The 15,730-nt window shown below is 39.2% G+C and overlaps 1 protein-coding gene across 2 annotated transcripts in view; it reads left to right on the top strand.

Moving 5' to 3' along the window:
- Nucleotides 1-13,280, top strand: part of LOC146562107 (zinc finger matrin-type protein 4-like) — a 157,954-nt gene extending 144,674 nt beyond the window's left edge. For both annotated transcript variants that reach the window (XM_085293581.1, XM_085293580.1), the window contains one exon: nt 9,901-13,280. In XM_085293581.1, the coding sequence (XP_085149707.1) occupies nt 9,901-9,928 (28 nt within the window). In that variant the 3' untranslated portion in view covers nt 9,929-13,280. The remainder of the gene's footprint in view (nt 1-9,900) is intronic.
- Nucleotides 13,281-15,730: the final 2,450 nt, after the last annotated feature.

The raw sequence follows: 15,730 nt of genomic DNA, 5'->3' as shown, positions 1-15,730 counted from the left end.
TCAAACTAAACCACACAGAATTTGATTCTTATCATTCAGTGAAAGGTAATGAACAAGTTTTTTGGCCTGGATAATTGTTTTCCCAAGTCTTGGCAATCCTGTGGAATACAGAGGGTGGACTGGCTCACCCTGCCTACAGCACAACTAGATTGCCAGCTCTTCCTAGAAGGCTTCCTCTTGCTTCTTTGAATTTATTTTCCACATGTTTTATGACACAGTCCAGCTAATTTAAAAGCCAGTCATCGGTCTGCAGAAGAAGGGTTTTTACATACAAGACTGCTGACTGAATCTGTTGATGAGAAAATTTCTTTGCAGTCATTTGAAGCATACATCTCGTATAAGTGCTCAGCAGTGATGTGTGAAATATGAGGCTGTGCTGGAGAGAAATGCATCAAATTGCAGATACTTTCACATGCTAATTAAGTGGTCAATAGGTAGCCACAGCACTCACTGTGCTAAGGGTGCTTCAGGAGCTCTGCACTTGACTCTGAGTAGAGACCCCAGTTAGATCAGATGCAAATACCAAACCTGAGAGAACCTGTGACAGAATCAGAACATTTGTAATATTGCAACCTCGGATCAAGTCAGACCAGCTCACAGCTGTATCTGTAAAAGCCAGAGAAGATTAAATCTGCTACATGTTCGACAGAATGATAACCAAAATGCAGAACACTGCAGCAGGATTACTGAACAAAATTCAAGTTTTAATACATGACTTAATGAAGGCAGATAATCTAGAAAAATTAAAAGCAATACAGGTGAAAACAGTCAAGGAATTAGAAGTTGGCAAAAAAGGACATGATGTAAAAAAAACCAAAAACATAAAATAGAACCAAATACCAGAAAAAGAAGAAAACAGGAAGTGACTACAAGTGAGACGCGAAGCACGCAGAGGCAAGAATTATGCAGATTTGGAGTCACATAGTCAAGATTACTAAGGAAGGTTCCTAACTGAGCTAAGTGAAGCATCTGCAGCAGTCATAATAAAAGCTATTCAAATTCTCTTAATACTAAGGAACGATTTAATTGCACCTTATAGGTCATGTGCTTCCTTTTCTTTAAACCTTCAACCTTGGTAAGGAAGTGATATGTTATATATAGTAATACATACAGTAAGAACATGTAAAGCATCTAAGACCAAGGAGTCTTTAAGTGCAGTTAGATTCTGCTGTTCTTTTTTTCTTGCTTCTTATTCATTTTCCATGGCACCTCATGATATTTCACATCAGTGTGAAGGAAAGCTGATTAGGAAAGGTTTGTGTGTGGACTAGTTGGCTAGAAACAAAACTAGCATGAAAATGGTGAGCACAATACTATTTGCTTGTGTGTGCATGTTTATGTAAGCTTAGTGTCATACCATGTATGGTAGCAATACACACATACTAGAAAATAAGCTGTTACCAGCTGTTACCGTAGAAATATAACACCAACCATGAACAAAACAAGTTCCTTCCAAAGGTCCACACAAAGATAATCCATAAACAGTTCTGGCCTGGAAAGATTGTGACAACAAAAATGTTAAATTATGCACAGGAACAGGATGGTGGCTGAATTTGATATTCTGTAACTGCTGGATGTGAACAGGGACAAACATAATGACTGCTATAGAAATCAAACCTCTGTGCACCAGTTTGCCTCACTTACTACCTGCTATGTTGGCCACACAAATGAGAAAACAAATGGTGTAAACAAAAAAAAAAAAACAGTAAGCAGTGAGACTGCTCACCGTTGCTGTGTTTGGGTGGCTGTGACTCAGGTCTTAGAGCAGATTTTCTACCAATTGAAGGTCAAGCGTTCAATCCTGGCCTCTCCTCTCCTTCATTGAATATTCTCAGGTAGGATGCTGGACCCTGAGTTGCCCATGACACAGCTGTGCGTGTGAATGTTAATTAAAGTGCTTAGGCATAGATAAAAGCACAGCATGGATACGTGTTACTGTGTGAAGTTTAGGGAGCACTTTGAGTCCTCGCATAGAGTAAAAAGGCACTGAACATACAGCAGTCCATTTACCCGTTAACTGAATTAAACAAACACAAATCTGTTTAAAACTATTTTTTTCTGCTGTATCAGATCAAATGTAACATGACTTAATGTAAGAAGAAATAATTTAGAATGCTTTGAAAGAGAACACTGACTTTGAATGACATAATTTTGTTTTTTGTCTTGGGATCGTTGAAGAAAGGGAGATTCTACCTAATACTGAATCTAATTAACATGGGGTTGTAAAGCATTTGACTCAGTATAGACTTATACATATGAAACCCTCAGATATATAAAGCACCATTGTGCTGAGAAACAATTCTGTTGTCAGAATAAAAAAAGAAAGATCCCTCTGCCCTCCATTCCCCCTCCCTTCTTTCATTGGTCTTAAGGTGTCTTCAGTTCTGTTTGTTTCCTTTTTCCCCATTTTTGGCTTCCTGCCTGTTTCTTTCTCTCTCTTTCACTTTGGAGATGCTCTTATATTCCACTATGCCTTTTCATTTTAATATCACACCATCCCACTCTGCATTTCCATGATAATGAGTGGAGAGACAGAAATATCTCCCCATGTTTGACTCACATTGTGAAAATTATTCAGCGTTAAAATAAGGTTCCCTAGTGTGCTAATTCTTTCATTAATGTGTGAAAATTTATATTTTTACATAAAATGTGATACTTTTCTTTTAGCCACATACACACAATTTTTCATAAAGGGTAGATTTACATGGCTGCCAATAACAGTCAAATACGTGAATGCAAATTAGCCTGTTTATTTTTGGATTTCCATGGAGATTTAATGATGGGTTAAGGCGCAAGTGTTTTTTTTATCACATACGCTGGAGACCTACCTGAAACCAAGCAGAGTAATGAAATGTGTGACATTCAGCGATGGAAATGTGGCATAAAAATTGTGATTGGCCCTTAGAATTTAAAAAGTATTAGCTCACTTCATCAGGGTAAATTTACCATGAACTCAGGAGTTAATTCAAATGATTTCGGGGGAATTGCATATCCCGATGGCTTTGTCTTGAGCACAGCGATTCTTTATAATTAGTAATTACAGGAGTGTCAGGACAATAAACAACCAGAATCTCCAAAAGTTGATTCTGTTCATCTGGACGTAGCATTTTGTGGGAGAAACGTTTCGTCACTCATCCAAGTGACTTCTTCAGTCTCAGCTGCCTGCAGGTTTCCCCAACCTTATAAACAGTACATTTGCATAATGTACGAACCCAGCCCACTGAAGGAACAATGGGCTGGGAGGTCAGTTCCTTAATCTTAATTATGCAAATTCTCATGACCATTGATCAACAACCACTGACCAAAACCCACTGATCAAAGCCCACTGATCAATGGCCATGAGTCCCATTCACAGACAGTTGGGGAATGGCTGCAATCACAGCATTGTAAGATGGCGAAAGATGTACCCTAAGGCCCCCTCCTCGATTCAGAGATGGTCTTTCCCATTTCACGTAAATGGCCTCCTTGACTCCGCGCTCAAACCAGCGTTCCTCCCTGTCCAGGATGTGTACATCCTCATCATTGAAAGAGTGTCCACTGGCCTGTAGGTGTGAATAGACTGCAGAGTCCTGGCCTGACGAGGTAGCTCTTCTGTGTTGGGCCATCCGCTTCGCCAGAGGTTGTTTGGTTTCCCCGGTGTATAAATCCTGGCAATCCGGACAGCATACACTACGTTACTCTGTTTGTGTCGGGGGACCCGATCCTTGGGGTGGACCAATTTTTGGCGCAGCGTGTTTTGGGGTTTAAAAGCTACAGAGACCCGGTGTTTAGAAAAAATGCGTCTCAACTGCTCCGATACTCCTGACACATATGGAATCACTACAGGTTTTCGCTTGGGCAGCGGTTGTCCTTCTCTCCTGGATCAGCTTTCTTTAGGTGCCTTTCCAGCTTTGACAAAAGTCCAGCTGGGAAAACCACATTTACTCAGGGCCTTCTTGATGTGATGTCGTCCTGCCTCCCTGGCCACTGTGTCAGTGGGGATGGTGTTCGCTCTGTGTTATAGCGTCCTAATGACACCCAGTTTGTGCTCCAGTGGATGATGAGAGTCAAACCTTAAATACTGATCCGTATGCGTAGGTTTATGGTACACGTCAGCTTTTAGATGTCCCCCATTACTGATGGAAATCTCACAGTCTAAGAAGGCTAACCTGCCCCTTTTCATATCCTCCCTGGTGAATTTGATGTGTCGGTCCACCAAGTTAATGTGATCCGTGAATTGTGGTACGTACAGAGATTTCATTTTCACCCAGGGTTCATCCACATATGTGAACCAATGGCTTGGTGGTGTTCCAGGGTAAGATAGCAAGGACCTCCCAGCCCATTGTTCCTTCAGTGGGCTGGTTTCAGTCATTATGCAAATGTACTGTTTATAAGATTGGGGAAACCTGCAATCAGCTGAGACTGAAGAAGTCACTTGGATGAGTGACGAAACGTTTCTCCCACAAAACGCTACGTCCAGATGAACAGAATCAACTTTTGGAGATTTGCTTACCTGATTGATTGAGCATGCATCAAGACGTAAACAACCAGAACTTTTTCTGTAAAATGTACAGACCAAAGTGGGCTGTATGTGGCACATAATGTAAAATGAGCCTGACTTCTCTGCTTAAGAAAGTCAAATAATTCAAAGTGATTGCTTATTTAATCGGCACAACAGTTGTTAGCTATGCAAAAAAATTTTTTTTTAAATCAATCAGCCTTTTAGGATGTTAAACCTCTGCCATTAGAATAGAGGAGTGTTTGTTGCTGAATATGGGCAGATATTCCATCAGAAATGATAAATGTTTATTATGAATCATTCATTTCTATCAGTTTTACATTAGATAGAATCACATGTGCTTTTCTTAAAAAAGCAAGGACATTTCTGAGCAACTGAGTGACCAAACTGTCCTTCTTTTTCTACCCAAATACTTGGTGTACGAGGAAGAGGGTTACAAGATCTGTTTGTTAAGAAAGGTTCAGGGTAGTAAGTCAAAACACTTTCTGTGTCGAGGTATAAGTCTGAAGCATTGGTGCATTCTGCCACGTTGAGCTTACCAGTGAAATAAGCACAACAGTTTGTTTTGTGTAGTTGTTTTTGTCTTTGCAAGACAAACACAGCAGGATGCTCTTTTTGCAGAGCAGACTGTGATTACTCTGCTTAGTTCGACTAAGGACAACATGCAATTCCCATTGCACTGACAGAGAAAAAGCCATTTGATTACGTGCAACAAACAACAGAAGCGATGCTAACTGCCAGTCTGTCATGTTCCTGCTCACAATTGTGCCGTTATTGTGTGTCCCCACTGGGGCAAATTGCACGATGCCTCTGAATTTTTTTCCCCATCTGCTCTATCAAACCATGGGCACACTTGTTTGTGCTGTCTGAGGGACAGGCAGCCTTTGGTGTGTCGTGACTGAGTCTTTATTGTGTTGACCGATTGAACCTGGGAGTACATCAGTCCTGCTAATCGAGGAGACGTCAGGACAGCAACTCTGTAATGATAAAGCGATAAGATGAGGCCATCTGTTGGTCTGGGTTGCTGGACCAATGCAGAAAAAGCTTGAAGTCACCTATTCAATCACACAACGATTGTGATTACTTGGCAACTTTTTGACACTGGATGTCAAGAGAAAGAAAAACGATTTCATTGAGTGCATGGAACAAAAAGGAGCAGAATGGTAGACAGGACCAGATCTCTACCTTTTCGATTCTGCAAATCAACTTATTGCTGATATATACTTATCTGATTTTTCAATCAACTGCAATAGCTTTAAGAATTTCCTCCAGGGAACCATGCATCATTAGTCTCTAAAACGGTGCTTAAACTAACCACTTGTATAAACTGAGTCCTGAAACTTATCTGCAGCAGATTATACTTTCAAAAGTTCAAAAGGAATGTTCTCCAGATGTCTCACATTGCACAAGTACAGAAACATGGCTGTTGAAATGAATTGCAGGCCAAGTGTGCATCAGTCATTGACGGTAGTTTGAAAGACATGCAGATTTGTGCAAATTTCAGGGACTGAGCCACAGGAAAAATAAGAATATTTTCTGACCTGACACACTGAACTAGAAAGTTAACAATATTGTAAATCAAGGTCAGCTTTCTTTCAGAAAACCTACATTTCTATACAGTTATTGTATCTCCATTCCAGATTTTTCAAAGGCAAATATTTTAAAAGAAATAATGCTAAATAATTTATTCTTTAAAAACAAACCACCTGGCCTAATCCTTATGAGGATCTATTTTAAATCATGTTTCATGTTATATGTTTACGTTTACAAAGAAATTACATTTCCATTGAAACATAATTTCAGTTCAAAGTATAAAGTCAGGTGTTCCTGCTGCCTGGTCTTAGGTTTGTTTTTCATTATGTATCACTGAGCTTTCTATCAGCTAAAATGTCTCGGTCTGTCTCTGTCAATTAAATCTTTGGCATGCAAACAATAACTCATTCATGCAGAGGTGTTAGATCCCCTTGACTGCCTTTGGCCCTAGGCCTTGACACATGCAGGCCCTCAGGAAACTGGACATACATTTTAGGCCATGCTGTCATGTTTTGAACTGCATTCAATTCATTGAATCAGGGTCTACAAAAAACCTCCAGTCTTATTGAGGATTAGGTGAGTTCACTCCACCCAACCCACTGAAAACTCCTAGAGGACTTTGTGGAGTGGAAGACTGGCAGGTGCATTGGCTAAATTAAAGTGGATGAGTGTACCCCAGTCTCTTGTGGTGAAGAGACAGCTGAGCTTGAAACCAAAGCCATTCATTTGTTTTTACATTCCCTCCCTCAACTATGGTGACAAGCTCTGGATAGTGACTGAAAGAATAAGGTTGCAGTCTTGGTAGTGCAGGCGTCTTGATTCAAACCCAACTATGGCCTTTCTCCACAAAGAACATCAGCGTCTGTTTTGTCCTTTCTTCCTCCTCTCACCCTTTAATCGGTCACGGGAGATAGCAGCCCCTCCCTGAGCCTGGTTCTGCGGAACTTTTTTAAAATGATTTTTTTCCTTCCCACTTTCAGCAAGTGCTTGCTCAGAGGAGGTCATCTATGTGGAGAATAGCCTGTGGGTTCATTCCTGATTCAAACTTGACCATGGTTGTAGATAAAGTGCTTCAAATGCATTGAGTAAACAGCTGTATGGCTGTATTTTTTTACTGGTTGATCTATGATCCCACCCTCACCTATGGCCATACATGCATGTAGTGGATGTTCCTCTTCTTCTGTGGGAGCTTGTCTTGGAAAAGCTCCATAGTTTAGGACAGGTTATAGTCCTCTTCCACATAACAAGTAGCAAGTTGAAGTGGTTGTGATTTGGATGCCTCATGCACACCTCCTAGATTAAGTCTTGTGGATATGTCCTACTGGTAGGAACTGTGACAGGACAAGGGGCAGAAAGATGGATGAATGAAGTGATTATTAACTGGCATAAAAATCAGAAGGCTACAGACACTTTGGTTATTCTTCTGTCATTTCAGCACACCAAGTTTCTGCATGTAGAACGTACTATACAAAACTGCAATGTGACAAGAGATTCATTAACCTTAATTTGATTCACATCTGTTTTCTTTTCTTTACTATTTAATGAGAGACATGATTGACTGCAAATACAAGTTGATTACCAAAACCTTTTTAGAATATTTTTTTTCTTCAAATCTTTGCTGCATACTGAGCTGTCATATTTTTCATAATACAAAACCGGCAACATTATTTTGAACAATAACTACCATTATGTCTCAGCAGTTGTGCAGTCATCTCTGGCATTTTAAAACTTCACAATATCAAAACAAACAAAAAAAAAACCCAAGAGAAAAAGAGCTGTGTGTGCAGGTTCAACTTTACAATGTGTGAACGGATTAATTTATGTGTTTAATTCTCCCGTTGCCCCCGATGGCCACTCTGGCACTGGTGTCTCTCTATTTCATTTTGAACAGACCGAATTAATGTTTACTTAGAACACTGGAGGGCCACGCCACAAAAACATGAATGAAGTTTTGTATTTGTAATAAAATAGTCAAACAGAAACTACTATACATCCTGGGATGCTCTGAGGATGGCAGCTGAGGTATGGTTGTATGTTGTGCACAGCAGTTTAAATTTAAATATGTGTGTGGAACTACACACTCATATTGTTTTTGTACAGCATGTGCAGGATTGATGGAGATTCAACACGATATATAAAGGAAAACTGAGGCTGAAGGCGACAGAACATGACAAGAAACACAAGCAGCCAGATTCTCTCATCTGTTTGGAGCATTAAAAGATCTAAAAACTTATTAACTGGATAAGAACAAGTTGGTGTTTTTTTCAGCAGTATTAGTTTAAAAAATAGGAAGAAAACAAACAGGTAAAGCCTCTGCATATCAATTTAAATGATAATCTACATCTACATCCAATAATCTACATCCAAATAACACCTTTATTCTTTTCCTGTATTCTTTTTTCTATTTATTCTGTTCTATTTATTTTAAAATTTCAGCTGAAGAGGAGAAAACACAAACAAAATCTTTTTTTTTTTGCCCTGTCAGAATATATAACAAACCAAACCCTGCATGGTTTCCATAAACCAATTATTCATATTTACTCTTTTCAATTCAAAACTTTTGCAAAATTCAACAGGAAGCCTAAAACTTTTGAAAGATTTTTGGTTTGTCTTTTGATATATATATACACTGGTCACTTTGCTAGGCACGCCATATACCTGCTCATTAACATAAATTTCTAAGTAGCCAACCACATGGCAGAAGCCCAATGCATTTAGACTTCCTGCTGAAATTTGAGCATCAGAATGGGGAACAAAGCTAGTCTTAAATTTCAGAGACTTCCCACACAACCACTTTTCGGCTTTACAGAGAATAATTAAAAAGAAAGAAAGAAAGAAAGAAAATATCCAGTGAGCTCATTTCTCTGGTTGAAAATGTGTTTTTGATAAAAGAGGAGAATGGCTGGACTGGTTTGAAGTGAAAATGTTATGGTGTGGAGATAGGTGCTGGGTGGAACCCACACACACGTGCAGTCAGGGTGAGCTTGAATTGAAAAACTACTAAACTGCATAGCAACAGGGAAATGGGGAGGAGTTTTCTTTTACGGAGAGAAAGATGCCTGATTGGAGGAGACAGAAACTGGAGCAAACACTATCTATGGAAAGCCAAGTCTGAGGCTTCTCGCCAAATTTTTAACCAATCATATTCATGTGATATTTCTATGCTATTATTAAAACTTTATTCCCTGAGGAGTGGCACCCTTTCTCTGTCAGGACAGCTGGACAGAGAGAGGTCCGCAGTGCTGTAACTGGAACCTTCGACCATTTAATAAACTTCATTATAAATAAAATTCATCTTTGAGTTTGTTCATCCTCTCTCAGAAAACAAACGCGACAACAGTAACTCCGATAATCACTCTCATTAGAGCCAAAGTATGTAGAAGAGCATCTCTGAAAAAGAAGAAGAGCTTGAAGACTGAATAACTCCAATTTCTACCTATTTATCATATCTTGGTGGTATATGTCATTCCAAGCTCTGCAGTGTGGAAGATGTTGATTTTTTTCAGTCCAGCAACACACGCAGTTCTCAAAGTTGGACATTAAATGACTGGAAAAAACATTAGCTCGTCTGATGAGTCTCAATTTCTTCTGCGACATCTGCAAGGCAGGGTCAGACCCAGGACTAGCAAAGTGGACCTAATAGTGTCCAGTGAGTGTAAGCTTTGACATCGTTTTCTTATCCATTGTGAAACTGATGAGTTTCTTGACATTTTTATGATTCTTAACTGGTGTAAATCAATGGCGACAGCAGCCAGCACCAAAATGTTTCTTTTCCTTTATTTTGCCATGTGCTGCATAAACTGTGTATACAATATCTGAAGTGTATCACTGATGAATCTTTTCCGTCTCTTTCTGTTTTTCTCCAACAGTCTGAAGAATCAGATATGTGTCCAGTGAGCGTGGGATGCCGATTAAAAAAAAAAAAAAAACTACTACTGGATTGATGTCAGACAAGCTGTGTTCAGCTTGCCCTGCTTTTTCTGCCTCCGCCATGCTTTTCGCTCCTCTCAAAACTATTTCAATTTCTCTCCTCATCTCTCCATTTCCATCTCTCTCTGGCTTTTTACTCTGTCTGTTTTGGATTTTTTTTTTCTAACACTAGAACTGCATCAGCTCCCTCACCTTTCAATATAAAGTGCAGTTCCTGCACATTGTTAGCCACTCCCAAACCATAAACCTTCACACTGCGGCTGTATTCTCTGCTTGCTTTTTTTTTTTCCTTTTTCTTGTTTTTAATTATTTGTTTTTTCAGTCCACTGACCATCTGAGAATATTAAAGTGGATCTGATACGCATCAGCCTTTCTAACATGCATGGACTGAATTTAGCTTTATTTTTCACATGTTAAGTACTGTAAGTGGAATTAAGAATATAAGGGTTTGTTTGCGTTTGCTCAGTTTTAATGTAACACATGCATAGTGTCTAACATTGTTAAATCATTGCCCTAAATTATGTAAGGTAACAGTGTAATTTAGTGCATACATTCTGGACCTAAATCCCCTTGTAGCTTTTAAGGGGTTAATGGCAATAATGACACTAGTAGAAGTCTAACAATAAGTTGCATTGGTATTGTCTTCTATTGGCCATACTGAAGACTAAATTGCTCTTTTTTCTTGGGTTTTGGTTGTGCTGTAAGAAGACCACCAGAACTGGTGAGATTTGTCTGCATCTACACAGGATTACAAGTTTCAAATAGAAGCTTTCAACACTTTTAATTTGCCAGTACTGGGACCATGGTAAGAACTTTGCTTTCACCATGTTAATTGCTGTGATCTGGGAACAACTAACATCACTGTAAAGCAATCAAGTGGGGTAAGAAACTGTCAAACAATCAGACAAGTCAGAAAAAGTTAGCCAAACTTTGCTAAAGGAGAAACAAAGAAGGATTTCCCAAACTCTATCCATGTACCCCAGCATCATCCCAAGCAAAGCAGCACAGATATTTTTCTCCTCGGGTCCTCCAGGATACTTAGCTCATCTGCCCCAAGTTCTCCACCCAGTTAGCTTCGTTTCAGCATGAAAGGATTTGCGTTGCAAGCTCTTGAGGTGGGAGTATTCTTCTGCAGACATACAAAGAAAAGAGCGCTATTACCAGTTGATTCCATTGGTACCAAATCATTTGCATAAACTAGACTTAGAAACAGGAACCGTCTAACTAAAAGAACTCTTTGATGTCTGGAGCACCCTTGTCCTACAGCTTTGCATCATGGGAAGTGAAGGGCTGCCTCAAAGAATTTCTAGAACATTCCAAAAGACTGAAAGTCACACATACACTCAATCTTTTCCATGTATAAGGCCATCCAGACATTATTACCACACTGGTTGTGCCATTGTAATCCGACATCTTCAGCTAACTCTGGGATTCAAGTTGAGCTACTCTAACTGTCTGGTTGTTTGGGTTTCATGTTTCTTGCCCCTGTAGAAATTTGTCTTTGTTTTAAAGCAGTCCCAGATGACTTCAATAATATAAAGTTATCTGTTATCATCATTGACAGAAACGATGTCAAAATCAAACAAAAAATTACATTAAAGTTGTTTTTAAGGTGTGAAAAAAGTTCTGGGATTGGGCCTGATATATTTAATACACATGCATATGTTTGCGTGCGTTAAAACCTTACCTGATTTCAATTTGGATCAGTTCAAGATCATCTTTTTAGGTTCAGACAGCTTCCAGCGCAGCTATTTTTAGATCCCTCTCTGGAAGTTCTGTTCTGACCATTTACATTTACAAACTTTCACTATGGACCACCTTCAAATTATATTTGGAAGTGACATAAATTTCAAAGCCTAATGGTAGGTGATGATCGAGACCAGAAGCATGGTTGTTGTTACTCATTCACTGGATTTTGCACCATGACAAAGTGAGACTGTCAACACCATGCTCCTGTGGGATCTGAGGGAGAACACTGACAGAAAATTACCTGTCTTGTGCCACCATACTGTAATTATCTGTCATGTTTGGCCACACAAACACACTGCGCTGGGAGAGCCAGTGGAAATTACAGAGGCACAAGTAGTGGTAGACAAAATGCGACTTCCACAGACTGATCTGAAAAGCTGATCTTGAATTTTTCAGGTATGGTTTAAATTGGGAAAAGTTTTTAATTTTTCTAGGCCTCGTCCAGGAAGTTGTTGATCACACCTGTTACAAAGAACAGCTAGGTTTCTCTTGGTTATAAAAAGATGTCACCAGACATGATCTCTACCGCACGTTGAAAAGAGAGACTTTGTTTTGTTTTAAATTGCTGTCCAATGCAGCATATACAGTCTATTATATATAGTCAGTGTTTCAAAAAATATATATTTCCTTTCATTTCAGTATGGTCTTCATCTCAGGGAGGTGTAACTGGATGCTTTTGTGAAATTTAACAATGCTGTTGAGAGCTGAACATTCAAATGTACTGAATCCATTCCACCATAGAGACTTGTAGAATGTGTTGGTAGATGAGGTAGAAAGGACTGAAGTATAACTGTAATGGTTTCACAGTATTTGATATTGATGTGAAGTGTTTTAAAGGGTAATTCAGCTTTACATATATAGACAGTATATATATTATTCAAAGCTTATGTAGCATTCTTCTTTCTTACATGTCATGTCAAGAAATTAAAGATGTTGACTTAAAAGCCAGTATTGTATAAATGAGCACTATGAGGAAAACTATAGATGAGTAATATATCACTGTTGTGGACCAGATTAAGTTGTAATTGCTATCTGTTTACAATGTAAGAGATTTTATCTACTATCGTTTTCAGTGCTGTGTCAACTGCAGACCTGTGTTTGATTAACATGTAGCTTTGACTGTGTCGTTAAAGCGTTTAATTTTTCAGCCCTCTAAGGTTATTGACAGCTGAAATCACTTAAATATGGAGCTGGAGATTTGTACTGTGGAGGAAAAGAAAAAGATTATCATCTCGATTTGAAAAGTGGAAGAATTGTCGCTGGCTGATGTCAGAGCCGCCAGCTGATGTGTGAGATGCCACCGCCAACGACATTATGAATAATTTCTAGAAATGTGTTTTTTAAATATTGCAAATAAGACATGCACGTATGATTTGTTATTGCAACGAGGGAAAAAAATGAATTGCATTGCTCAGCCTGAGTAATAACGTCTCTGTCCAGGCGTTGCTTTGAATCAGTCATTTCTCCTTCATAAAAGGATGTCCTTTGCTCATACACCCCCTAGTCCTGTTGTGCTCTGGGTTATGTGCTTTATTGTGTCTGAGAAACGAATAAAAGACACTTGCAATGATTTCTTCTGTAAGTTGTTTTCTGTTTATTTTATTGTGTTGCTTTTTCATCTTATTTTTAATAATTATAAAAAATCCTATCAGAACACATTAAACTTTTAAGGTAGTGAGTCAGTAGTGTAGAACCACAGTTACCAGTGACAACTTGAAGTAATCGTATTCTGTGTGACTATGAGTCTTTCACATTGTTGAGGAGGACTTATGGCGCACTTTTATTTTGGTCATTTCATTTCATTGATATTTGTCGGCATTTTTTGTGCACAGCTCTCTTAAAACTAGACTATGTAAAATCACATCACTCTGTAGAGTGCAGATTGGTGTTAAGGAATTCTGTTATTTTTACTCCTAGTTCAAGTGCATAATCCTAGCTGTGGTGGCCACTGTAGGACTTTTCTCCATAACAGCTGGTTTGTTTCTACTACTTTTTGCGAATAAAAAGATGGTCACATCTTTTGCTTTCACTTTTTAGCTTCTTGGATGATAAAACATATTTAGCTCAATGTAACGTGAATGCCTATGAGTTCTTTTCTTCTCTGCCTTTGATGTACTATGTGTACGACTAGACTATAACCACATATATACAATGTGATTAGGTGGAGTGTCCATCTCTGCACCACGGTGGGTTTAACAAACGGTGCTCGCGCTTATGAGTTTTTCAGTGGATTAATTCCAATAAAAATGCACAAGGTCGTTAGAAGACATGATTACACACTAATAAATGTATGTTTCCGAGTACAATATTTTGTTTTATACTAAATAAAATTACTTACTCTATGATTTTGCAGTTTCTCTGAGCATTTCACCTAACTTTGGGGTGAATTTGATAGGATATCCACTCCTGGCAGGATTGCTTTCTAATCCTTAACACACACCTGAACCTCAGACAAACAGACAAAATGTATGTTTTTATCAATTATTGTATTATTATTACTATTAAAAGATTAGTAGTAGTAGTAGTAATAGTATTGTTGCGTCAAACATCAATTAATCAAGTGCATTTGATTAACATGACCTGGTTGTTTCTTATCCTCGCAATTTTGACATATGGTAAAGTATATTTAGGTGTTCACAGAAATGCATAGAACCCTTTGTTTTTCACATGACTGTATAATCTCTTTGACTGACAAGCTATCATAATCACAATGTTTTTATCCCAATAAAGAACTAGAGTGTCATAATAAAGAGAATTATAATTTTCCTTTATGATTCAAAATGCCTATAGACCCACCTCGGTTGACCAGAAATACCCTTTATGTTACTAAATACCTAAATAGGATATACAGTGGGGCAAAAAAGTATTTAGTCAGCCACCGGTTGTGCAAGTTCCCCCACTTAAAATGATGACAGAGGTCAGTAATTTGCACCAGAGGTACACTTCAACTGTGAGAGACAGAATGTGAAAAAAAAAATCCATGAATTCACATGGTAGGATTTGTAAAGAATTTATTCGTAAATTAGGGTGGAAAATAAGTATTTGGTCACCTCAAACAAGGAAAATCTCTGGCTCTCACAGACCTGTAACGTCTTCTGTAAGAAGCTTTTCTGTCCCCCACTCGTTACCTGTATGAATGGCACCTGTTTGAACTCATCATCTGTATAAAAGACACCTGTCCACAGCCTCAAACAGTCAGACTCCAAACTCCGCCATGGCCAAGACCAAAGAGCTTTCGAAGGACACCAGGAAAAGTATTGTAGACCTGTACCAGACTGGGAAGAGTGAATCTACAATAGGCAAGCAGCTTGGTGTGAAAAAATCAACTGTGGAGCAATCATCAGAAAATGGAAGACATACAAGACCACTGATAATCTCCCTCGATCTGGGGCTCCACGCAAGATCTCATCCCGTGGGGTCAAAATGATCATGAGAACGGTGAGCAAAGATCCCAGAACCACACGGGGGGACCTGGTGAATGACCTGCAGAGAGCTGGGACCAAAGTAACAAAGGTCACCATCAGTAACACACTACAACGGCAGGGAATCAAATCCCGCAGTGCCAGACGTGTTCCGCTGCTGAAGCCAGTGCATGTCCAGGCCCGTCTGAAGTTTGCCAGAGAGCACATGGATGATACAGCAGAGGATTGGGAGAATGTCATGTGGTCAGATGAAACCAAAGTAGAACTTTTTGGTATAAACTCAACTCGTCGTGTTTGGAGGAAGAAGAATACTGAGTTGCATCCCAAGAACACCATACCTACTGTGAAGCATGGGGGTGGAAACATCATGCTATGGGGCTGTTTTTCTGCCAAGGGGACAGGACGACTGATCCGTGTTAAGGACAGATTGAATGGGGCCATGTATAGTGAGATTTTGAGCCAAAACCTCCTTCCATCAGTGAGAACTTTGAAGATGAAACGAGGCTGGGTCTTCCAACATGACAATGATCCAAAACACACCGCCCGGGCAACAAAGGAGTGGCTCCGTAAGAAGCATTTGAAAGTCCTGGAGTGGCCT

This window comes from Mchenga conophoros, linkage group LG12, assembly GCF_057382185.1.
Source record: "Mchenga conophoros isolate Kocher_MC1m ecotype Shallow Benthic linkage group LG12, M_conophoros_male_GT1.1, whole genome shotgun sequence".
In the NCBI taxonomy this organism is placed as follows: Eukaryota; Metazoa; Chordata; class Actinopteri; order Cichliformes; family Cichlidae; genus Mchenga; species Mchenga conophoros.
The sequence above is the reverse complement of the archived record's forward strand: the minus strand, read 5'-3'. Positions and strand labels throughout refer to the sequence as shown.